The 25,463-nt window shown below is 37.3% G+C and overlaps 1 protein-coding gene across 1 annotated transcript; it reads left to right on the top strand.

The window, feature by feature from the left end:
- Positions 1 to 18,513: 18,513 nt before the first annotated feature.
- dmrt2b (doublesex and mab-3 related transcription factor 2b) lies at positions 18,514 to 25,181 on the top strand. The gene is given in 5 exon segments (XM_032572975.1): positions 18,514 to 19,044; positions 19,370 to 19,492; positions 19,494 to 19,760; positions 20,443 to 20,545; positions 22,241 to 25,181. Coding segments are annotated over 4 exon segments (1,338 nt in total). The 5' UTR covers positions 18,514 to 19,044; the 3' UTR covers positions 23,086 to 25,181.
- Positions 25,182 to 25,463: the final 282 nt, after the last annotated feature.

The raw sequence follows: 25,463 nt of genomic DNA, 5'->3' as shown, positions 1-25,463 counted from the left end.
CGCTGATGGTAATACATGGGAATTTAGACATCCAACAGTGGCCCACTGCAAAGGACAAGAGCTGTTTGCACTTATTTCAGATTTCCTTGTCAAATTAGTTTTTACAACCTGCGGCCTTTTCCCAGAGAAGAGGAAGATAAACTAGAATTAGAATTTTATGGGGGGGTAGGGGGGAGAGAATGCAGACAGTAAATGTGACTCGTTTTATTTATATATTTAAAATTTTGATAAAAAGATTAAGCGAGACACTCCTTTTAGCAGACTCTGAAAAAGTGCAGAAAAATACATGATTTCTCACTGAACCGTCATGGTACACACATTAGTTACAAGTCCATAAAAGTCAGGTGACAAATACATGACTCGTAAGCAATCATTAATTATATTTGTTTTCTTGTTCAGTTAATATCTTGTCTGAAACAGAAAACTGTCAGTGTTATTTGATGAAGATTGAGATTGGTTCCTTAGCCTGAAGCAAACTGTTAGTCTTAAAAAGGTTAAGACAGAAGCAAACTTCTAAGACCCTAAAGAACTCCAATATGTAAAACGTCATGACAGTTTATGCAGAAGCCTTTGAACCTTTAATCTTGCACTGGGTAGTCATTTCAAGAGAAAATCTATTATTCAAATGGGAAATGATGTTGAGCAGACCAGATGACAGTCTTGTCTGGGCCTGGGACAAGATAATTTTAGATAGGCCCCCATCCACAGTATAAAATTATTCAATATTTTCTACTTAAGGACACAGTTGGTACAGCATTCTGTCACCTCCTCTCTTTTTCCCTTTTCTTTCTTATTCTCCCCTCTTCTTCAAACTGCTTCATGTTGTATTCAAGTATTTTTGATTTTTCCTCAAGAGTTATGGAATTATATTTCTGCTGTTTTATAGCTAAAAAAAATATATCAAATACACAATTAGATATATCTGTAGCTAATCTGGAATTAAAATGCTCTATGGTGCTATTAAAAGTTGTTTACTGCTGGTAAAGTAACTGATTTTAACCCTTCACTCAAACTTCACTTAATTCTGAACTCCAATCAAGAGTCATAATTTTTGGGGAATTATTCATCACTTACTGAAGTCATCTTTGCATTTGAGTCTGACGTACTGATATAACTCTGTTGTGTTAGTCTGATTTATTGTTTCAAACAAGAAATCAAAACCATTTTTAAAAATTCCGTTTTTGTTAGTTATACTCATATTGTGACTTTTTAAAAATCTTATTTCATTCCTTCTGTGCCTTGGTTTGTTTCACCTTGACATAAAACACTTTGGTCCATCTCCCATGGTTTTACATGTGCTTTATAAATGTCTTGAAATTGACACAGACCCTTAACAAAAATTAACAATATATGGGAAAAGAAAAAACAGAAGATATTTTTAAGGAGAAAAATACATTTACACAGCACTGTGCTTTTATTGGTGACAAATATAAACTAAATATATTTACTCAAGTACTGCACTTTCCTTTGAAGTGTTTATCCTTACGTTTCCAAGTGCTGATTCCCAAAATCCACCAGTATATGGTGTGGGTAAAGCTGCCGCCCTGCTGAGGGAGAACTCCAACAGGCCATGTTTTGATGATCTCTGTAAAGGGATTTGCAGTCGTCCTGAGGGAGAAATGTACTGAAGTGAAGAGCTGTAGGAGTTGATCTGACACACCTATAGGTGGAAAAAGCTCAACTCTGTAGGCATGCTTCTAACTAAAGTACAGATGGTTAAATGTGTTACTTCACCTTGTAGCTTATTAGTTGAAGTTTCAGGGGAAGGGAGTGATACTTTTTAAACACACTAGTTTGAAATCTTCTGCTCTGGTGTGCACACCTTTCCTGGAATCATGTTCTTTACTGAAACCATATAAATAACCTGTGGCTGTGCTAATGTTAGCACCTGGAGGAATGTAGTGACTACTGTGCAGCCTCTGCAAGTTAAACAGCCAAGTTGTAAATGATGCACATAAAACATTTATATTGATAAATATTTTTTTAACATTAGTATCAAAGAGTTAAAATGACTAACAGCCTTTTGAAGCCTTCTAGGGGCTATTAGATTTTTAAAGTTTTCAATAAAAACCTAAAATGCCATTACTCTTTGTAACACAATAGAGACAGACTCTTAATGGTAATAAACTATTGATGCTACATCACCCAGTGGTTCAAACTACCAAACTATTTAAAATCTGGCTTTAAAAGTTTTAAGACCAACTTTTAAAATGAAGCTAAAAATGCCACAATGCAGTTTTGTAATGGACACAAATGCAGAGACTATTATGTGTGTAGTAAAAAGATCTTCACTTCACTATTAAATTCATTACCGGTTATTATAACTGCCAGTGCAAATCGTTGTCTCTGGTGTTCAGCTCTTCAGGAGTGGCTGGTGTTAAAACGATTTATAAATAAAGTTGATGACGTTATAGTTAAGTGACTTAACGTGACTGCACATTTCTATACAGCAAATCCATCATCATTGTCTGTAACCCATAGCATACCACCAATAAGAGGTGTTGCTAGGATTTGACTTGGTGCAAAATTTTAAGAAAAGCACCAAATATCATAAGAAGAGTTCATCAGCAAGTTGAATAAATATTTGAGAAGGTATCCAAACTTATCTATGGTGTGAACATGAATGTCCACGAGGAAGACAGACCCCAGACAGCAGCTTTATTCACTCATGCGTGACGCAAATGATGTCAAACAACATGTAGCAAAAGGTGGTCAGTAAAGCAGAAGCACAAAGAGAGAGAAACAGCAAAATTGGCAATTAGTATGTTTTGATCTTTTTGTTATAATTATTATTATTATTAAATATTAATTTTAATTTGAGCTACTTTTATCAGATAGAAACATCTATCAAAAAAATAGACAGCAATATTCCAAATGCTACTTGTAATGGATTTTCAAAAACTGATAAGAAAAAAACACTGTGCTGAAAAAGAATATGCAACATGTGAAAAATTTACCTGCAATTACTACATACCAGGAATCCAAATACAGAGAGGAAAAAATCCCATCAGATTTTGTTAAAAATGAAGTAGCCTAACTTAACAAGTCCTCCCTTCTATTGTTTTGATCAGATTAGGAGGTACATTTGTTCAGTAAAGCAATTAAATAACCCATTCCAAAGGTTTGTCAAAATATTCATTTAACAAGAAACAGCCAAAGTGACATGTTGTTAGTACATTTGGTAGACTGCATCTTCATATGAGAATGCATGGTGAAAACTACTGTTTAAGAAATAAGAAATAAAAAATAAACAGATAAAAGTATGAGAACAAACAGCTATTACAGGGCAACAACTTTTCAAATGTAAGAGCGACAGGAAGCTGATAATAGATGTCCCAGGGGAGAGCGCATCTCAAACTAAGAGAGGAATCGCTTTGTCTTATAGATCACAGTCGGAAGCAATCTCATGCATAGCCCTGAAATAATAGCCTTGTTGAAAACATCTCATTTTTCTTTTATCCACAGTGACTCTGCATCCCTATTCCCTAAATCAGTTAGATCAAAATGGGGCCATCATGTGTGTTGTGTCTTTTACATGATGCCTTTAGTGTTGATCAGTTGAACACAACCTTCCATCAAAGTGGAAAATTACTACAGAATCACTGATGTGCCTTCATTATTACCTCATTTATGCTTCAGTTTCTTTCTGTTTTCTCTAGATTTTGCCTCAAGCCAATTTCATCTTTAATGATTCACAAGTGTCATAAACAATCGCTCTCTTCTCATGGAAACAGGAAGAAAAGATTCTCTTCATCTCTTCACGTCGCTTTGTTTCAGAATCAGAATTGTGAGCACAAACAAGGTATTTGACTTTGGTTTCAGTACTCAGTGTGCAGATATTAATTATAAATAAACCTTAGAAGATCTAAGATAAAGCATGAAAGGAAGACTCCATAAATATATGTACAGCCATTTTTTATAACAAGAAAAGAAAAACAAAGAAAGGCAGGTTGTTGTTGTGAAATATGATTATTTTGTTGCACAGCAAAAATAGCTGTTTGTCTAATTAAATAATCTAAGTAAACACCAATGGATCCTAGTGCCACTCATGCGTTTTTTAAAAAAAATATAATAAATAAAAATGAAAAAAGTATCTCAAATTATTCAAGTTAGTCTGCACTACACCAGCCTCAATCGCTCTTAACTTGTTCGCCTCTATCATATTGGTGTATTTTTGTCTAATTTACAAAGTGCCAACATGCTCATCTGTAGGTCACCCAACTTCTAGACCAGCTTTGTTTGATCAAGAAAAAGTTATGCATGGCTATTTTATGTTTTTGCAAATCGTGAACATAAAAATAGTACAATGGTGTGTAAAATGTGGCTGCCTATCTCTTGAATTGCACACCAACATAAGGTATGAAAAGCTGAGTTTCATCAGTGACTCCTGTCCTGTACTGATCACTCAAAAACTGCCATACCTGGGATGAGATGAGTTCAAACACCTTAGCAAATCAAGCTACTCTCATTCCTTCTCATGAGCTATATTTTGATTATGCTCTTGTTTTGAAAAAGTTTGGATTTGGCTGTTAGTCTAATAGTCAGCAATGCTATCCAACCTTATAACTTACTTCCCAAACCACAAACCATGACCAAAGTGCTACACTCTGTCAGGCATGTGTTTCCTGATGAGGACAGGCTGAGTTACTGATAAACTGAGTCACATTTATCAACCATAATGTATTTTTCAGAGCAGATGGACACAGCTATAAAACTTTATTTAAATGCTAATATCAAGCAGATTAGCATTCACAGGTGTAATGTATTCTCCACTGCGTGACTCTATTCACAGCAGGAACATTTCACACCGAAAAGATTCACTCTACAGCAGTTTCTCGGTGATCTGGTCTTATAAAAAGAAAAATTTAAATCTGTCTGAGAACGTCTTACTGCCTCATTGAAGAGGTCAAATAGGGTCAGAATCAGTTAAATATAATTGCAGGAGTTCGTTGTCGCAGCTGGGTTATGGTGTATATTCGAATTATTATCCACATAAATGCCCCAGGACCTCTGTAACATTACTTGAATGATAAAATCTAAAGTTTGCCTTTAAAAAAAAACGTTCTATGTTCAAAATCAATGTATAATAATGTTAGAAAAAATTATTAATCTGCTTCTCCTGTTGGAACGAACACAGAAAAATACAAGTCTACAGTAATACTGTTCAAATGTTTTGGAACATTTGTTTGGAATATAAAGTAATAATAATAAAAAAATTGATCTCCACCTTGAACTTGTTTAAGTTGTGCCCTCATTTTGGGGGATTTGAAGTTGTTTCCAGGCAAAATGAGACAAAGTCCTTTCAGGGAGTTCTGAGTCCACTCTAAGTCTGTTCCTTCATAAGAATGTGAGCAGAACACCTCCACAGGTAGCTGCCTGGAAGGCAATTTATCAGATACCCAAACGACCTCAAATGACTCCTTTTGATATGAAGGAGCACCATCTCTACTACCAGCTCCCTCTCATCTCTAAAGTGTAGTCCAGCCACACTTTAGAGGCAGATCGACTGTTTTTGTCCAAGATTACTCTTTTTCCCATGATCTGTTATCTCATGACTACAGGCTTGATAAATTGGGAGCGTTGCTTTTAGGCTCAGGTCTTTCTTCACCATGACAGACGAGAACACAGAGAGTGCTGAGAATGTAAGCAAATATTTTACTTCAGTCACATTGACCAGGTTGTGCCTTAGGAGAATAAGTTCTTCTCCAGTTGTGGAAACATTGAACTAGACAAGCGAACCTCCACAACTTCTCAGCAGCTATGGGGGGTAAAGATCTGATCCAGGATGAAACCAACTCGTCTCCCAGAATCGCAAGTCTTCCCCCTCTCTCACAACCGCCTTTTCTGTCAGAGAGTTGTGAAGTAAAGAAATTAATTAAATTAAGCAAAACACTATGGACCCACAAATGTACTGTTGGAGGAAAAAGAGCAATGGCTCAGGCAGAATTTTACCAGTTGCCTTTTAGCTGCTGCACATTTTTAAAAGGTACAGATCTGTAATGAAAATCTCTAGTTCTACTTATTGGATTGATATTTGCTGACTCTGCTTGTCAGTTGAGGAATGGTATTTCATATGCCTTGCCTGGCTGTTTGAGCATACAGTATGTTAAAATTTTATAATCCCAAACCGGACTGCCCATTCAACTATGACATTTGACTTTTACTGGCATTTTACTCCACAAAACTGCCGCTCATGGTGTATTTTATTAATTTTTGAATCAATCTCTGTCAACTTGAGATGCTTGTGAGTGAAAATCCCAGTAGAGCAGCAGTTTCAGACACACTCATTTAGGAAATTCACACCAACAACCAACAACATTTAAATGAAAAGTGCTTGGGTTGAACTTCACCAAGTCTAGATGCCCAAATGCATTGACTTGCTGTGACGACATTGATGAAAAGTGGTTGGTGGGCTTTCCTCCCCTTATCGCAAGCTGACTTTACCCATTTTGGTTGGCATCATTATCCAGAGGGAGGCAGCAATCGCTGAACTTGATGATTTGGACAACAATAAGTAGAGAATTATATTTTTGTATATTAACGAGTTTCAAGCCACCAGCAGAATCTGATTAGGCATCACCATTAAAAGAGGAAAATTCTCATTGTTCTAGTATTTGTGAGATTCTTGCAAAACTCCATTTATTCCTTTGTAGCATTTTCAGAGGCAAAAAATGGATCTATAGTGCCTTTAGTGGACTTTAAAAAACAAGTGACAGTTAAAGAACAAAAGCTAATTTGATTCATGAGTAGATTTAATGGAAGATACAGCGAAGCATGAGATCATCTTTAATGTACCTCCAGTGACTCTTCGCCATACGTTCTCCCCAGCTGTCACCAGCAGAGAGCAGAGAAGGGGGCATAGCGTACTTTGCAAGCTAAAATATAAAATAAGGATAGGGACAAAAGCGAAAGCGTAGCAGCTTTTGGAGAAAAACTGTACCAGCTGCCTTTCAATGTGTGCTTAGTAATCAAATAAATTTATCTAAAGAGCAAGCTTAAAATTAGCACCAAGCTTTTTTTCACTGCCATATGTGTTCAATTTCTTTTCAAAAGCAAAACATTAGATGAAATGTTCTTTAATTAGTGATGGATGGCACTTCTAGTAAATAAAGTCATGGAACATACATTTATTAGGCCTGGTTTTCAGTGTTTATAAAAATTTGCAGGCTGTGTTGAGTTTACCTTGATATGCACAGTGTTAACCCTCTTAGTGCTACTGCAGAAGTCGATACCTACATTCTTCTTTATTTCCATTCTTGGGGATACAGCCAATCAGCATTAAGGAAATTAAATGCAGCTCCTGGATTGACTACTTCGCAAATGCCAGCCAATGACATGTGAAGTTGCATTGTGCCAAGTTATTCCAGCTTCCAAATGCATTTTCTTCCAAAATATTTTATGTGCTATGGAAAATAAAAAAATAATAAAAATGGATTTGTAGGTGGATTATCCCCAAAAAACATGAGTCACTTTCCACAGGAAATTCTGTCTTTTACTATATTATGTGGGTGAAATGGAAATAGCAGATTTCTTTCCCCCTGGGCTGAATAGGATACACACTGTCATCCATGTTTACTATAAATTGAAGGCAGAAATATATTCACAAATTTTAGTTAAATATTTTCCTGTTTGGGGCTGCACAGTGGCGCAGTAGAGCTGTTGCCTTGCAGCAAAAAGGTCCTGGGTTCAATTCCCGGTAAGGGGTCTTTCTGCATGAAGTTTGCGTGTTCTCCCTGTGCATGCGTGGATTCTCTCCGGGTACTCCGACTTCCTCCCACAGTCCAAAAACATGACTGTCAGGTAAATTGGTCTCTCCTAGGTGTGAGTGTGCGTGTGGATGGTTTTTTGTCCTGCCTCTGTGTTGCCCTGCGACAAACTGGTGACCTGTCCACCGCGTACTCTGCCTCTCGCCTGGAATGTTAGCTGGAGACAGGCACCAGAACCTCCCAACACCACTAGGGACAAGGGTGTACAAAAATGGATGGATGGATTTTCCTGTTTACTGCAAATTGTTGCAAATTTCACCAACATGATTCCAAATCATGCAGCTCTGTCAGAAGCTATTTATTTGTGAACAGACATATGAAACAAAACTCAAATTCACAAAGGCACAATTATTTGTTTTGCTTGACAAATGTCCCTTCTCTTTATGTGTAGTTGCCAAACTACAAAGAACTAGGAAGGATTGAAAGAAGTCCTATTTACATTTCGCTATTTTAAGCAGAAACTGTTTCTTTTCTCCATTCCAAAGCTTTTAATAGATATTTTTATTTGAATAACGGTGATATTAGTCTCTCTTGCCTCGGTGTTGGTTAAATTTCTCACAGGAATCATGCAAAAATAATCAAAGGAAGTGGGATACTTGTTATTTTAAAGTAGCTGAAAAGCATTCATCTGCATTTTTTACTTGAACGTTTTTTTTTTTTTGAGAATGTTTGAAGAGCTGTGCTTGCGGAGATGATTCCTAATTCAAGCTCTATTCAACTGGCGTCTCATTATGCTGCCACAATTACACAATATTGTGCTTGGCTTCGTGTGTCTGGGGGGATATTGCGTTTCACACCTTCACTGAGATATGCTTTCACAATCAGGAAGACAAAAGCATCCAATAAAGCAAAAGAAACATGAAATCTGATATAGAGGGAAGGGTTGGTCCTAAATTGGGACACACTTGATATTTCAGCGGGGGTGTTTCATCTCTGGGAGCAGAGGGTGTCTTTGAATCTCACAGCATCCAGAAAGACAATGGATCAGAGATGGTGAGGCTGCATTGAAGGGGAGAGCAGTGGGGGGTGGGGGGGGTATCCTTCCTCAACCTTTATCTAAAGAATACCGGTATGGGAAAATAAAAATGACAAAGACAGGAGGAAGGAAGGAAAAAGAATGAAAAAAGTATACCTATAGTATTGCGTGTTTTATGTGTGTACAGTAGTGCTGTGTCTGCATTATTTAAAGTCTTTCATTAACATGAGGCTGAAACAGACTGGATCAATACTCTGAGCAGGACACAAAGGTCTTCATGGGGCATTTACTGCTCCCTCTGCAGACATCAAGATCATGATTAGAAATAATTGCAGAGGGGGGTTTAACTCATGTGGAGATAAAACACCGATGCTCAGGTCAAGGATCAGGTATTTAGTATGATGCATCCTGAAACCAAAACGTTTTTAAAAAAGATGATCAATTATGGTCTGTGAGGTGTGTGGGTGTAAAATGTACAAGCGAAGCTGGTTATTTTAACTAAGCATTGAAGGAAATTAAAGTCTTGTACCAGTGGATCTGGATTAGACCAGCAAGAAATTAAAAGTAAGAAAACCAGTTAAAATTTATTTTCAGATTCAACAATATTCTGACCTGAGAAAACTTTAATCTAAGAAAAATCAAATAACCATATATGGCATCAAATTTTAAGAGATTGGACCCAAAGCAACATTTACAATTATCACTGAGTAGGAATAACTTGCACATTTTGTTAATGTTTTTGCCTTTTTTTTAGTTTGAAATATTCAACACCTTTCACTGTGGAAACAAGTAAACTGGCAATTTAAACACTGAAAGAACCACACAAAAATCTGATGAAAAATGTGTAAAGTTCCACTCTGCTTCCTATTTAATCTGATGCCTCTGATACCAGGGCATCCAAACAAGTCACCGTGTTCAGGGAAAAGCAAAATCATGTATCGTTTTCCTTCCATTGCCCAATTAAGTGGTACTTTGCTTTGGCCTACGACATGAAACATCAATAAAACAGTGTGAACTTTTGCTCGTTTATTTACCTTCTAGAAACAGAGACACTGATATTCCTTCTGTAAAAAACAAAAAGGACTTGAGTATTCCATATTTTAGTTATGTCTCAACAACAACAAAAAAAACTTAATGGTTGCCTCACATACAGAGAAACATATTTCCTCAAATTTCCTCCCAATAGTGGTCGGAAAAGTCCTCTTGTTGCAGGAGAGAGCTTAGTACTCATCCATTTCCTCAGATTACCAGTTAATTTATAAAGTGCATGTTCTACTCTGAGCAGTCAGCTGACTCATTGAGGTCAACCAAGCATCTGTTCGACCTTTCCCAGAAATATGTTGTTTCCTGTTCTACCCAAAAGAGATTTGGACTGCATCGAACAAACGCCTTTTGCCAGAGACAGAAAATATATCCCCCTAGCCCTTTTACCAGGCTTGTAAAATGCTTTAAGCCTTCTCCAGCCTAAAGCAATGGACATAAAAATCTGAAAGTGAATAAAGAAAGGGTAAAGAAGGACACCGAGCATCCTCTTTAAAATGGAAAAGAAGTAAAAATGAGGGACAACAAAGAAGGCCGAAAGCTTTCCGAGATTTAAAGAGAATTGAGAAGTTGTGACGAGGTAAGACTCTTGGAAGCATGATGGTAAAAACAAGGACAAAAGCAGTAATTCATCAGTGGAAAACGAAATGTTAGGAGGAAGGACGAAAGACATGAAAAACAAAGATATGGATGAAAGATGGATGATACAGGTTAAAGTGATGAAGTAAGTATAAAATAAAGGAGACACAGACAAAGGGAGTGAATATCTGCAGTGAAAAAGTGCAAAAGGAAAAACGGTGGGAGAATGAACACGGGACCGGAGAGCAGATGGACTGAAGCCAACGGCACATGCAGTGTTAAATGGAACAAGAGGGGGCAACTTCTGGCTCCCGGAGGATTTTCTTCAGATCATGAAGCATGAAATCACAAAGATGCAAATGCACCAATGTTTAAAACCATGAAGATTGCAGCAAAAATTCTGCTCAGTTTCACTAACATACATTAATCCTCCTCTGTTTGATCCTTATCTTTTTTAAAAACTTTTTAAGATCATACAGACTGACATGACCAAAAAACATCCATCATACTGATTAGCTTGTCTTATATAATCTGAGGAGTTTATAATTTTCTTCAAAGATCAGTTGAAGCCTGTCTATGCCTGGTTCTGATAAATAATATATCCCTGTGCTGCTGATTGATTTTCTGCTTCGCTCTTTGATTGCATCTAGCCTCTGTTTTCATCTATGTCTTGCTCACATCTGGACTGAAATTCTCAACATTTTCTTAGATGGACAAATAAGTTGTAGCTCCCACCCAAATCAAGCTCCATACCATTACTGCTCTGTCGCTACTTCTGTACAAGCAACATTTTTGCTTACTATATGTCCAGACATTATTGTTTTCACAAGATATTGGTTTGTAAAAGATGCTGATTGAATTTAAGTGAACCTTTTGTCCAAATTGAATCCCATTTAAGTAGAGTTACTATGTTGTGCTGGTCTATCACATTAAACCCAAAAGGTTTGTGGTCAAGATATGACATGTTGTGAAAAGGTACAAGAGATATGAATACTTTTGCAAAGCACTTTCTTGCTAATAGAGACCGTAAGGAATTGATTCCTTCCTTTTCACCGGTTGTCAAAACTTACCAAATGTATGAAAACCTATTGCTGCTTTTTGACAGTTTTATCAAAATGTCGTCATTCTGGTTCATGTCACATTTCTTGCACTGCGACTTTGCACAGCATATTAAGAGCGCACCTAGAGGGAGCATAATTGTATCTAATTTACTGACATTAATTTAAGCAGGTGTTTGTTCCACCTTTAGAAGCCTGACAACTCAAACAATATCTAAGGTGCAGGTTAAGCCTCCTTGGGAAAAAAACTGTCAGCTTAATAGCCCCTGCCTTGCGCTGATAAGTGCCAAGGTGTCTCCCAGTCTTTGAAAGTAGGTGGATAAAGCTTCTAAAACCTTTGTGTAAAGCCACTGCAAAACATAGTTCAGTGTCTTTATATTTTTCTCTTTGAAGTGAATTGACATTCAGCCCTAGAGTTTGTTTGGAACCTCTCAAACTCATCCACTGCATTATTTAAGTTGGAGCAGCCCTCTTGTCCTTGAAAATCTCGAGCAGGTTGTCTGCCCCCTGTGTTCTGTCGTTGGGAGAGAGAGGCTGATCGAGACAGACATGTCAGCATAAGCCAAAGAGTCTGTCAAACTCTATATTTGCAAAAAAACATGTTAGTTGATGCAGACAATTCTCAGTAGAACCGCAGGACATTGAAGAAAGTAGGGCCAAGAGATGGTCATGTGACTTGAATACAAGAGCAATATGTCCGTGTTGATGGCAGTCAATTTTGTCTGACAGTCAAGGGGGTTGGAGAGAGTGCACTCCAACACAGGCAGCAGTAAAGCTGATGCTATCAGCAAGGGGGGTACTTATCTGTTTTCACTGACATATTGTACCACATAATGCACATCCTAAATGTAATTCCACCAAACAACTTTCACCCTCGCATCCATTCCTGGACCTCTTCCCCACCAGAAATCACCATCTGCAAGCGAAAGCAGCCAAAGGTGGGTTTTATTTGAGACATGCAGGCACAGAGTCAAGTCCTAAACTTTGAATTTCAAGTCATGAGTCATTTGACCAAATATGTTCAGCAGAATGCCAAACATAACTCAAACATAAATTCCTTGATGTATTTCATCAAGGAATTTATCAATGATGAAACTACAAAAGAAAAATAGTCTTGACACCGGACTAAGAACCTAGTATGACAAAAGGAGGATATTTGTTTGCATTTTTTGCTCCACCTATCATGTCAAAATATTGTCTATTTTGTACAATGTATTTTCTGTGGAACTATTGTAACTTTAAAATGACATTGTACATACTTGCATGCTTAATGTCTAAACTATATGAAAATGTAAATTTTAAAACAGAATTATAATTCTATATTTTATAGTCCGGTCAAATAGGATTAAAACCCCAGGATGATTCAGGTAAAAAAACAAACAAATAAAAAATAAAACATTTCACAACTTTTCTTGCTATACTTCGTACTGAAACAAATTGGCGTGTGCCAAAATCAGTCAGGCTTTTTAAATATTGCTGATTGGCCAGAAAACTGCAATCAGTGCACTTCTACTTTCTTTTACCAACAGCAATAACAGTTACTCCTCCTGCTACTTGCAGGAGAGGAAGCTGCTTCCATTAAAGCAAAATTTGGCATATTTAACCCTTCAGCAGCCGCAAGACATGGGAACATTTGGACCCCATTGGACAGGGTCTGAGCTTTTTACTCCAGCAGGGTCCCATTGACCCTGTTGGGTCTACTAAATAAAGTATTGAATTGCTGATGCCAAATACAGACTGGGGCCAGGCAGAATTGTTTTGAGGTGGAACAGCTGGAGAAATTTCTTGTTTTTGTTGTTTCTGAATTGACTTAAGTCATTTTCTCCTGCAGCGGATATTCTTTCATACACATTATAATTACAAATAGATTATTTTGTTTTTGTCTGAAACTTCTGTGGGGGGGGGGGAAGACAACAAGGCAATGTTCAGAAGAGCCTGACAATTACTGCTGTCTGCCCGTGTACTAAATGTGTGGCACGGATAAAACATATAAAAAAAAACATATTATTCGTATTGTACTCCCACATGGCAGCTGAAAGGATTCCATGGTCCCTATGTGCTTCTTAAAAATGATATTGATTTTTCTCCCCCTTTTTCTGCAGCAATTCCCCAGAGACAGGCAGTTCCTTTTTATCCCTTTGGAGTCTCCTTTGATATGAACAGGCCACTGTGGCCTCTGTATTTCATCTGAAAGGGGTGTGCTCTGATAATCAGAGTTTATCTGTCCCCATCTTGTGAAGATATACTTTTAAAATATCAGCTGCAGGTAACAAAACTCCTCCAAGGTTTTCTTTGTATATTGCTAAGAATATATTGAAATTAACTTATTGTTGGTCTTGTTTGTGCTTTGTTGACTTGCTAGCTCCCACTGGCTTTCTTCTTACTGTACTGTGGCACATTATACAGTTGCAATGAGAGGTTTATATGCACTCGTCATCATAATATATTTTTTAATGATAGCGCAATTGTAAATCTGAACAGCTTTTTTTTCAGGGTGGAGTGACTATGACATATACAATTTTAATGAATTTGAAAACAAAACAGATGAACAAATGTACAAACTGTAAAAGTGGGGGCTTGCAGTTGGATGGCAGTGGCTGATGGTTCCTTACCACATGTCAAAATGTCCTTGGGCAACACACACCGGCTCTGACCTACTCTACTCTGTATGAATTAGATGGGCATATATGACTTGAAGTGTAACCATATTTTAAATGGCCATCAAGCTAATAGTTTTTTAAAAGCAAACCATTTATGATTTAAAATCTATGTAATTAAATACAGCATTCTTGTCTTGCATCAAGAAGGTCATGGGTTCAAAAAAAGGCTTTGGTTTTGAACCCTGTACATGAGATTTGAATGTACTGGAATTTGTATGAAATTTGCATGTTCTCCCACAGTCCAAAAACATGACTCAAGTTGAGTGGTCTCGGCAAAATTGTCCACACTAGGATTGTGTGTGCGTGGTTGTTTCCCTATGATGGACTGACGACCTGTCCAGGGTGGATTCTTGCCCATCACCATTTGAGATTAGCCAAATCCCATTAACCCGCCCCGAGGTCATGCAAGGAGAAGAGGGTATAGAGAATGGATATTTGGATCAATAAATTCAATAATTATGTTTTTAAAATTTTCTTAAGATATAACAGTTATGATAGAACTGTTATCATGGCCGTCTATCAGTAATGATAGAAGGCCACCATTGTTGTAAAAAGGTTAAAAAAAAATAAATAAGAGCTTCACATCACCCATTATAGTTTGCACTGGTAAATCTTTACACAAAATCAGTTTCAGATTTTCTCCTGTCAGATTAATGAGAGGAAGAAGTTGCTGATCAGCATTATAGGTTTTTTGTGTCCGTTTCTGCAGACATCTATTAGTTTTAATTGGCGGTCTCTCAAAAAGATCATATCTAGAGGCTCAGCTGGCTCTAGTTTCCACCACCATCTTTGACATCAGATCTTTCATTCCGTTTCAAGCTAACAACTGAAATGTCCTGGGAAATCACCTCTGTTTATGGCAATGTCTTGACTCAAGACCAAAGGTTACCTATCCATAGCCACCTGAGCTCTTGATATTTTATTTATTTGTTTATTTTGAACATGATAGAAGTATAAAATCACACATGAACATGAAATGCAAAAGACATATTTTGTACAATAATCTTAACCTGCTCGAAAAGGAGTAGGATACTTTGATCTTATTATGCATCTCATACACTAAAAATGTGGTTTACAACTATTCTTTAAACAATTAAACAAAATATAGGCATTATTAATAGTTCTAGAAAGGATTTTAAATAAATTTTGAAAATATAGAAGTCTACTGAACCAACTATGCAAATCAGATCTAAATGTTGTTCATAATAATGCAAATTAATTAAAGTTGTTCCTGCATCTCCGAGATGTTGTTTCTTTATGTAACTATGATGGATGCAACAGCCAGCACTTCACTGATTTTTGATCTTTGCCAAAACCATTTTTTGACCTTTATGAAGACTGGATTTGTGTAGCTGAAGAAAAAAAAAAAAAAAAAAGACAAATAGCACATTTTTTTAGGGATTTTAACAATTTTCATCACATTTATAGAGAATATTGCTCAACTCAGTTTAATGTAAATGACTAATTTCATATCATCAAAACTTATGAAACTGGTACATTAGAAATATGTGAAATATATATATATACACACAGTATATATATATATTAAAATACACCACTGCAATGTATTTTATTTAATCTTAATGTAACTTCATGTAAGTAGGCAAACATCTTCATGTGTTTCATCAGATATGATAATAGCCATTCTAAATTTCTTGTGAAATGCCAGATGTAAAATAAATTTTAAAAAAATGATGAATTTAATTCCATAATTAGTATAATTTGGAATTTTGTACAGTTTCCTCGCAGTATGAAGTTCCCAGGGTTCCATCTTTCTGGTATGCAGTTTGAGTTCTCTGTCTGAATTATCTGTAGGTGTGAGTATCTGTGTTGCAATGGTAACCTAGTTTTCAACCAAGCAACCCTATACATGATTATACATCTGTAGAAGATGACTGTTTGCCCTGAAAAATACAGACTTTTTTGCATCTTCCGATACAAGACAAGATGTAAATGAACCGTTTTTTTCTGTAGTGGTGAGGAAACCTCTGAATCAAATACGCAAATACTTGCTGAAAACACCAAGTGGAGATCACGACATGTTACGGTACTTATCTTACACAGTTGCAGCTGTGGAAATGTAGCTTCTGTTGTGGAATTTAAAGATGAAAATCAGGCAAATGAATTGCTGTGGAGTTACCCCACTTGTAGCTACAGAGTATCACCAGCAGGGAGCACAACTTTCTTACCATCCTCCTTGTTTGTGAAGCCAACATAAGGGCAGTTGTGAAGGTTTGTTTCAGAGGAAACAGAAGTAATGTTGCAGAAAATGCATTTTAAATGAGAGAGATAGAGATATAAACAGTAAGTTTCAGTTCTGTATATTCATATAAAATTGAAAAGTACAATACTTTACTCCCACTTTATACTTCTAAAACAGAATTAATATGCTGTATATTGCTAAGGTTTTATGCTGAAAATATGTATGAGACATCAAGAGTCATTTTAAGGTTGTCATGAATAAATATGAGCTTCAAGATAACTCCTGGGTATAATGAAAATGTCACTCTACTTCCCTAAACTTTTCTGCTTTTTTCTTGATAATGCATAAACACTCAATTTATATAGATCAACCCAATATATAGCTCACACATAGAAAACATCAGTGGATGCAAGAAATCTTAATAGTCTGGGTCATGTTGATGAACTCATTCAAAACTGAAGTTAATCACTTAAATTTTAAACCACTTGTCACCATCAGCTACAGAAATAAAATAGGTACAGCTAAGCTCCAAATTATTTAGACCACAAAGAGGTTTAGGTTCAAAGTAATTTCCATCACCTGTGGAGGAAGTTAAAGATTTGCATTATGGCAATGAGATCTTCAAACCTCAAATGATCAGTTATCAAATGTTTACCATTTATTACTGAAGAGGATGTGAATAATTTTAAGTCATTTAGGAAATAAAATGCAAATGAAAGATAAATTGTATTTCCCCCCTCAAAATCCATCATCACAGAGCTCACTGTCTCATTTCTTATCAAAAGTTATTAGTTGACTAGAAAATCATTTGAAATCTAAATCTGCTAGAGGAAATAATAATTTGAGACTTAATTTCACATTAAATATTTGTCAACAGCTCAGTTAAGTTAAAAATACAGCTGTGGAATCTGTTGCAAGTTGGTTTGGTGACTTTTAAAAAAGGCTTGATTACTGAAATGCTATAAATTTCCCAATTTCACTGCTTATATAAAGAATAATTTGTTAATGAAGGATGGTTTTTGAAGGATGTCAGTAAAAAAAAAAGCCCAAGATTGAATGGGGCCAAAAACAAAACTTGATTTGGGACCCCAACTGCAGCTCACAGTAGTTATTAAATAAACAGCAGTACATAAATTGTTGAAAGGTCATTTATCTGATTTATTCATTTGTTCTGGCAGTCACTCCTAGAGTAAATATTCCTTGATAGAGACTCAGTACGCAGCAAAATGGCTGCAACCAGTTGAAGACTTTTCAATATCTTTGTGGCTTCACATAAAACAATATTAATTTACTTTTTTTTTTTTGAAAGTTGGTATTTTAATTCTATTTTTGGATTAAATTATATCTATCTAGATTAACAACTAATAACTGTAACAAGTGTTAGTTTTTAAATTGACCTCAGTCTGTCATGTTTTGTGGATTTGAGTTAAGATAAGGTAGTTAGGATAATCTCAAAAACACATATTTAATTAAAATACAAGCAGAACTTACCAAGGGCAAGCAGGATATTACGCTGTAGGGAAACAGAAAGTGTCAGGAAAGGAGTCAGTGGAGAACAATGAGACAAGAAGACTGCAGGTGAGGAAATCAGGAGATAGGAAACACCTGAGCAGGACACAATGACCAGCAGGCTGAAGGGAGCAGAGGAAGGAAGAGCAATGAACAGATATGAATCAAAGGATACCTGAAACTAGCAGAAACATTGAACTGAAAGGAAAACTCTAATCTTAGGGTAGCAAATTCAAATGTACAATCAAATACGCAAATACTTGCTGAAAACACCAAGTGGAGATCACTTGGTAATATTACAATATTATAAACAAATAAACCAAACAAATACAAAAGAATGAACAATGCATCAAAATAAAAAAACATAGAAATGATCAAACAAATAGCACCGAAAGTTCAAACTTACACAGATCCTAACACTCTCACTGGGTTTGTTTGCTACTTATAAAGGTAATCATTCATACACTCTATAGTGTCAATTGTTCAGAATTTCAGGATATTTAAGATTCCACAGTGATACTTGCAGATTTGATTGAAAATCCTAACTTCAGAGTTGCTGAGCAACAATCTAAACTCTACTTTTGCTTAGATTTGACCACAGCCACAAAAGCAATATCTATGAATTACTGAGTAGATTCAGGAAGGAGGTAATAATTGTATTTGATTTATTGATTCATTTGATCAAAGAAATTAATTATTGTTGTATTAAGTTGTATTTTGCTGTCTAATAATATTGTAGTCATAAGTAAATACAAAAAATGTAACTTTCAACAATTTTAAATTCTTTAACATTCTTATGACATCCATGAATTTAAAGTACCCCAAGCCAGCAGGGGGCCCTTAGCAGCCGCTTAATTTGCTTGTGCCTTGGGCCATCTCCAGCCAGCCCCAGTCTACCTGCTTTAAATAAACTCTTATGGGAAACGTTGGCTCCCCAATAATTGTGGCCTTCAATTGAGATGTGCTGTTAGCAGAGATCCCAGGTCTCTGAAACATGAGAGGCGCCGGGAAGGTGGGCAGGGCAGCGCAGGTAGAGGCGTTTAAAAGGAGAGGGACTCGTTCTTCCAGGGAACGCGGGTGTTCCTAAGTCTTTGCAGGTGGGTTCTGCGGGGAGCTGGGCATTGCGGCCAAGCTGCTTCTTGGAAAAGGGCGTCAAAGAGCAGCTGAGGCAGGCTCAACTTTTGGCTGCAACGTTTCCACTCTGAAAAAGCCTCAACGAGCTGGTGAGGGAAATCTTCCCATCGGTAGCCGGGTTAGTGTGGGAATTTGGCTTCTTGTCTGGAGATCCAGGATTACAATTTGTTTTTTCTTCGATTAGTTTTATTGCTGATAGAAGTTGATTGGTTGGTTTAAGTGTTCGCCTCTGTATAACAGGATGAATGTGATTTGCATGTGACTGTTCTGTTTTTATAATTTATATATAATATCTTCATTTATTTTTTTAAAAATCTCTAAACGCATGTTGTTTTTGATTATTTCTATGATGCTTATAGTAGCTCATCATGTCGCTGTTTTGTTAAAATATCCTCAATAAAACTCCATGGATTTAAAGGTAGAATTCCCCTCTCCTCTCACAGATGTCCGTACAACTGAGCGGAGGCCTGCAGCTGAAGACAACAGCAAAAAATAAAGAGCTAAAATCTGGGGGAGTTTTTGACGTGACCACCTCTGACGGATGCGCCGGTAAGCGACGCAAATCACAGCTGCGGCAAGAACGAAGGAGAGAGCCAAAAAAAAGTGGCTGCTACACCAGAGTCTGCGAAGGGCTGCGAGCAGAAAGCTCAGCGCAAGATGACCCGCAGCCCCAAATGCGCCCGCTGTCGAAACCACGGCGTCGTGTCGTGCTTGAAAGGCCACAAGCGCTTCTGCCGCTGGAGGGACTGCCGATGCGCCTGCTGCCTGCTGGTGGTGGAGCGCCAGCGCGTCATGGCAGCGCAGGTTGCGCTGAGAAGGCAGCAGGCTGCCGAGGTGAGAAGAGGGCATGGACAGGTCAGTGGATCCCAGATGATAGAGGGGGGGGAAGTAAACTGTAAATAATCAGCGGGTCGATTGTATGACATGTAGATATTATGTGAGAACAATATAAATTGTGCGCCAAGAAAGGAATAGAATGTAATAAAAATGTGGTGGAAAACCAAAAGAGCTCAGTAATCTAAATAGACATAGAAAAAAAAAAAAGATTTGAACTCGGAATTTGGTAAAGTTGTCCTTGTATTTTCTTCAGACACGTTTTCCACATCAGTTACAGATGCTTACACTGCATTTTTTTTATTTAGATATTTTTATATTTAATGGGGTATGTTTTGTCACTGTGACAAGTACATTTCCCCACTGTGGGATTACTGTTCTCTTCTAACATAAGTTTTAAACTGCATTTAAAATTGCATTTATGCATTGAAAGCTACTGACAAAAATATTTTCAAATAACATTTGGCAAAACACATTAAAAAACCAGCAATGCTTTTCGAAGACTTAAGGCAATTATCTCGATTTAAATATTGTACATTTATGTCAAATACCAAATAATCCTAATGATTTCTATCCGGTGTCTTAAATAATGGATTCCTCATCCTAATTGCCCCTCGAAGGTTGCCTTTGTAAAATGCAATTATGTCCAGATGTCTGATTCTTGTTCACCTTTTTCTCCCAGGGTAAAAAGGGGGTCAAGTGTTCAGCTCCATTGAGGAGAACAGCATATCAGTGTTTTACCAAAGCAGCTGACTCAAGCATTGTGGCTAAGAGCCACCCGGAGGGTAAAGTATAATTAACACCCCATTACTTATTCACATTTTCCTTTTCTCAGGAACTTTGTTAGAAAGTGCTTTGTTTCTGGTTTTGAGTAGACTTTTAAATATTTGCCTTTCCTCTCAGTGGGTTACAATAACAGGAATTAAAGGTTGACTAATAACTATCTATAATTCACTATTTGTAAATTTAGCTCTGCTTAAGTTCTTGTGCTTGTTGCTCCTCCAATTGTCAAAACCAAAGCGAGTCACTTTCATAGTTCACATGAAATGGCCTTCAAAGTAATTCTTAATGTGTAACAAAACCTGATGGATTTCTGCTGGAGGCTTTCTGTCCATTTTCTAGATTTTTAAGGAAATCAAGCCATCCCTACTTCACAAGGGACGGCTTGTGAAGTAGGGATGAAGTAAACTTGGCAAAGTTTGTCATGATACCACAAACTTTGATTCATTTTAATCTGAACTGATGTGCTGGGTCAACAAGGTAGCACATATCCATAAAGAGAAAGGAAAGTTATGCTTTTTTTATTTATTTGTATTTTATACAACAGTGTTGAGTGCCTTTATATTCTGTCCATTTGCTATCATACTTTGACATAAACACCTGTACAACCTATAGTAATCAGAAGACCCCTAGTAAATAGTTCCCAAGTGGGAAATCTAATCTCAGGAAGAATGTAACTATTTGATGAAGAATTCAGCGGTATGTTTGAGAACATTAGCAACCCAACAGCTCCATTGAGGAGATCAGGGATGCAGTTGCAGAGTAATTTAAAGCAGATTTAGCTTTTAAAACAATAGATCAAGCTTTGGACACCTCACAGAGCACTGTCTAATGAATCATCCCTAATTGGGCAGAGACTGGCACAGCGTCAAACCTTTCAAGACACAGAAATCTATCTGCAGACAAACTGTGCGAGCAAAACAATATTCAGAGGCGTAGCAATCCACAGCTCATGTGGGAGAGTTGTGGACTCATTTGACAAACAGTGGTAAGAAGCAAGCTACTGTTGAATCTAAGTTTAAGTGGTCCAGTTTGCAATTTGGTAAAAGCCATGAAAGGAACATAGTAAACCTGTGGAAGAAGGTACTCTGGTCAGATCAACTCATCGCTGAATTTTCTGGCCTAAAGGAAACATTTTGTATGTCGTTGAAATTAATACTGCACATCACCTGGAACAAACCATCCCAGAAATTCAGACTCCCTGCAATAAATCTGAGTTTGAGCAATGAAGTAAAGAAAGATGGGCAAAATTTTCATCTTGTAGATCCATACAGCTCTAGTTGAAAGATAGTTCTACAAAGAGTTGCCTCAGGGAGGCTAAATTCATACGTAGGCTTTTCAATACGGTCTTTGCGAGGGTAGCTGCAAAAATCTGGTTTCTAAGTGTACCCCTGAAATGCAATTCATAAAGGCTGCCAAGCCATTTCCATTTGCCTTCTTCATACTCCTCCAGAACAGCTAGGACACCCTAACCTTTGAAACATAGGGAAAAGGGCCAAAAATGAGGCGCTAGGAGGGAAATCAAATTCAGATTAATTCTTGTTGTTCTCTCTCCAAAGTGAAAATGACAGCACTAACCAACCGCCTGATTAAACTAACAAACAACACAGTATTGAAACTTAAGCTGATTAGATGGAAACATGGTGTCGTTTACTAAATGAATATGTAATAGCAGAATGTGGCTTTGCTCCCATGTTCAGGGCTAAAACATGTGATGACCCCAGAGGACGGTGTGTCCAGTTGGTCTAAGCAGCGCCACCAAAGCCACTTCCCTTGCCCCTCCATCAGCGCCCGCATGAGGAAGAGGCGAGCCTTTGCAGACAAAGAGCTGGAAAACGTGATGCTGGAGCGTGAGTTAAGACAGAAAGAGCAGCAGAGCGAAGTTTCCTTCTCTCCCTCCGCTCTCATGCCCATAATTCATCCTCTACCTCTCGCCATCTCCCCATGCCTGCGCTGCTGCTCCACCAACAAGGACTCTTCCTCTGCAGGAACTTCCAGCTGCGTGCCTGTATATAAATATAAGCAGCTCTATGACTGTAGCCTCCAGTTTTATGATTTCTTCCACCTAAAGAGTAGGCGCTCCACAGGAGACCACTATGATGACTTTTTATCAACCCAGAGCTCAGCGCAGCACAGGGAGGATAAAGAGGCGCAGAATAGTTGGAGAGACTGTGGGAAGAGAAGCGAGCCAGAGCTAACACCCCCAACATCACAGCAACGACTCAAAACCGATAACAGCGTACCGTACGTCTGCTTTGTCAAACCGATGTTAAAACAAACAGAAACAATCAGCTTAGATCATTTTTCAACATCCAGACTCTCAACGTTTGGATCAGATCTGCCTGTTGTAAATGAATCGGGTGTCCCGGCTCACAGCAGGACTTTTGATTCCAGACATTTAGCAGGAAGAGGCTGGAACACAGGGCCTCCTTCCACCGAAGCAAATCCTTGTATGGACTTTGTGGAGGGTTCTCATCATGGCTCAGTGAGGACTCCAACCGCAAAGCTGTTGCCTTTTTCTGTGGAGGCTCTGCTGAGAGCCTGACAGGCAAGTGGAAAGCCAGTCTAAGTGCACTTTGCAATATGAGAACTTGAATTTAAAGCACATATATAACTCCAATCCATGCAACATGTATGCATTATTTAAAAGTTGTAAGACATATTTTGGCAATTCTGTATATATTATTCCATAGTACTTATTAAAGATAAATATTTTTGGTTACCATAATTTTATGTAAAAGTCTGCTTTGGCTATATTTTTGAACAATGATATCTTCATCCTCCTATGCAGTGCAATAAAAATGGATCAAATCCAGTTGTTTTTCTTATATCTGCTCATGCTGCACCAATACAAAATAAACCTTATGCAACTTAAAGCATCAGAACTTTGAATTGTGCCATTCATTTATGATGTGGTTTGTGAATCAGAATTTAAATATGGATTTGTTATTTAACTGTTCCTTGAAAAGCTCTCTAAAATTATGAAAAGAGCCTACATTAGCTCACAAAGCAGGTGGATTATAAAGCAGTGACAAGGTTTTTGCAACATTATTTAAAGAGTATGAATATTTTACCTGAAGATTTCTATAGCAGTTTTTCCAGTTAATTTTTCTTTGTTGTTTTCAAAATGACACTGGTTGTCTAAAACTCAATAATCACGCGACACACCATTTGATGTGTCATGAAGTATAATTTCCTATATCTAAAGACTGAGAGAAGATAGGAAAATGAGCCAGTGTTGCCTAGGCGACATTGTTCTTTATTTTTTGCCGCGGCTGACGCCAGTTGAGTTTGTTTGAGCATGCATTTGATTTGTATCTGCTTTTCTTACTCTTTCTCTCCTCCAGCTTTTTGTTGTGCTGCGTTATCTTGCAGAGATGGAGGTCAGATACTTTTGACAACTCTGGACCTTGTGGCGTCAACACTGAGGGCGATAGAGCAGTCTGTTTGTGAAACTCTACCAGCATATCGGAGCGTCTCGCTCCTCATCTTTTCATGAGCACACAAGTAAGACTAAAGTGGCACAAAGGAAAGGAAGGATGTCAGGATTAAAGATTTGAATGTATCTCTTTGTGTTTGTGTGTTATTGTATTTTGTGTCACCTTGAGAATATTAGCACAACTACAAAGCGGGATACGATTTGCAGCTCTCACTTGATTGGTAAAATGATTAGTGACAGTGGTAAAGAGAATAGTACAAATGGCTTACAGCAGTACTTAAGTACTATGTGTAATGTTTCAACCAGTAGCAACCCTGCTTTTAGATTGTGCTCATGTTCGCCTGTTCTCATTGGAAGTATGTCAGAGATTGTTGATCTATACAGTTTGGGATTTTTTTTTTTTGCATTTGTTTAATTATTTTCACCAGATTATTAATGTTTTTGTTTGCTGATGTGGGTTACAATCCTGACAAAACAAGCTCAAACCTGTGTTTGCACCCAAAACTTCCTCTCACGTCCTACCTATCGTCACCCTCTCCTTATGCATTCCTGCTGTTCATTCATTCATCGGGCATCATTTCTATTTTAGGCAGATTGATTTCAGTTATTCGGGATAGAAAAGCTACGCTTTGACTTTTCTCTGCAATTCTGGCATCTGTATATGCAGTTTCAAAACTACATGGGCCTTTTTAAAGAAAGGAGAAACAACATTTTTAAAAAATCAAAACGTCACTTCAAACTATTTCCCTCCTTTTTTACCGTCCACTCCAAAATATTTTAATAACGTTACTGCAGATGAACATTTTTTTTTGTACATGATACATAAAAGCCTGCTCATAAATTTGTTGTCAGGGTTTTGGTAATGAAAAACAAACATGAAAAAGAAGCAGTCACTTTTTATACTTCTCTAATCTGGAAGAAGCTTCCAGAAAACTGCAATTATGTTGAGTACCTTTAAATCAACGCAGCAAGCCCATTTGTTTACAGTTATGTTTGATTAATAATAACTGGAGTATCAATTTTATTCTGTATTCAAACTTTTCATTGCCTTTCTTCAATTTAATCACAACAATGTAATGTTTTTGCATTTTTTTAGTAAGTATTGACTTGTTACCAAAATGTGATGAACAAATCAATTTGTCTTGTCCCCCATTTCTATTACACAGCATCTTCTCGCTAAATTAATAAAATGATGTGTATTTCCCCATTGCCTTTATTTTCTTCCACACCTTTCAGTGTTTGAGTTTTCACTGAGCTGAATCAAAACTTTAGTGAAGGTGCATTTTCATTCAAAGGAATGTTCCACGGGACTCTGAGCCCAGACCAGGACCTGACACTGCCCAGTCTCTCTGCTTGTTTGGTATGATCAGACGACTCCCCCTCTTAGACAGATCATCAGCAACATTTAGTATCAGGATTCAGTGGAAAGCCTTTGATCGTCCTGCCAGCTCCGCCTTGCTGCGGACTAAAAGCGGACTAAAAGC

Source organism: Xiphophorus hellerii, chromosome 9 (assembly GCF_003331165.1).
Source record: "Xiphophorus hellerii strain 12219 chromosome 9, Xiphophorus_hellerii-4.1, whole genome shotgun sequence".
Classification (NCBI taxonomy): domain Eukaryota; kingdom Metazoa; phylum Chordata; class Actinopteri; order Cyprinodontiformes; family Poeciliidae; genus Xiphophorus; species Xiphophorus hellerii.
The sequence above is the reverse complement of the archived record's forward strand: the minus strand, read 5'-3'. Positions and strand labels throughout refer to the sequence as shown.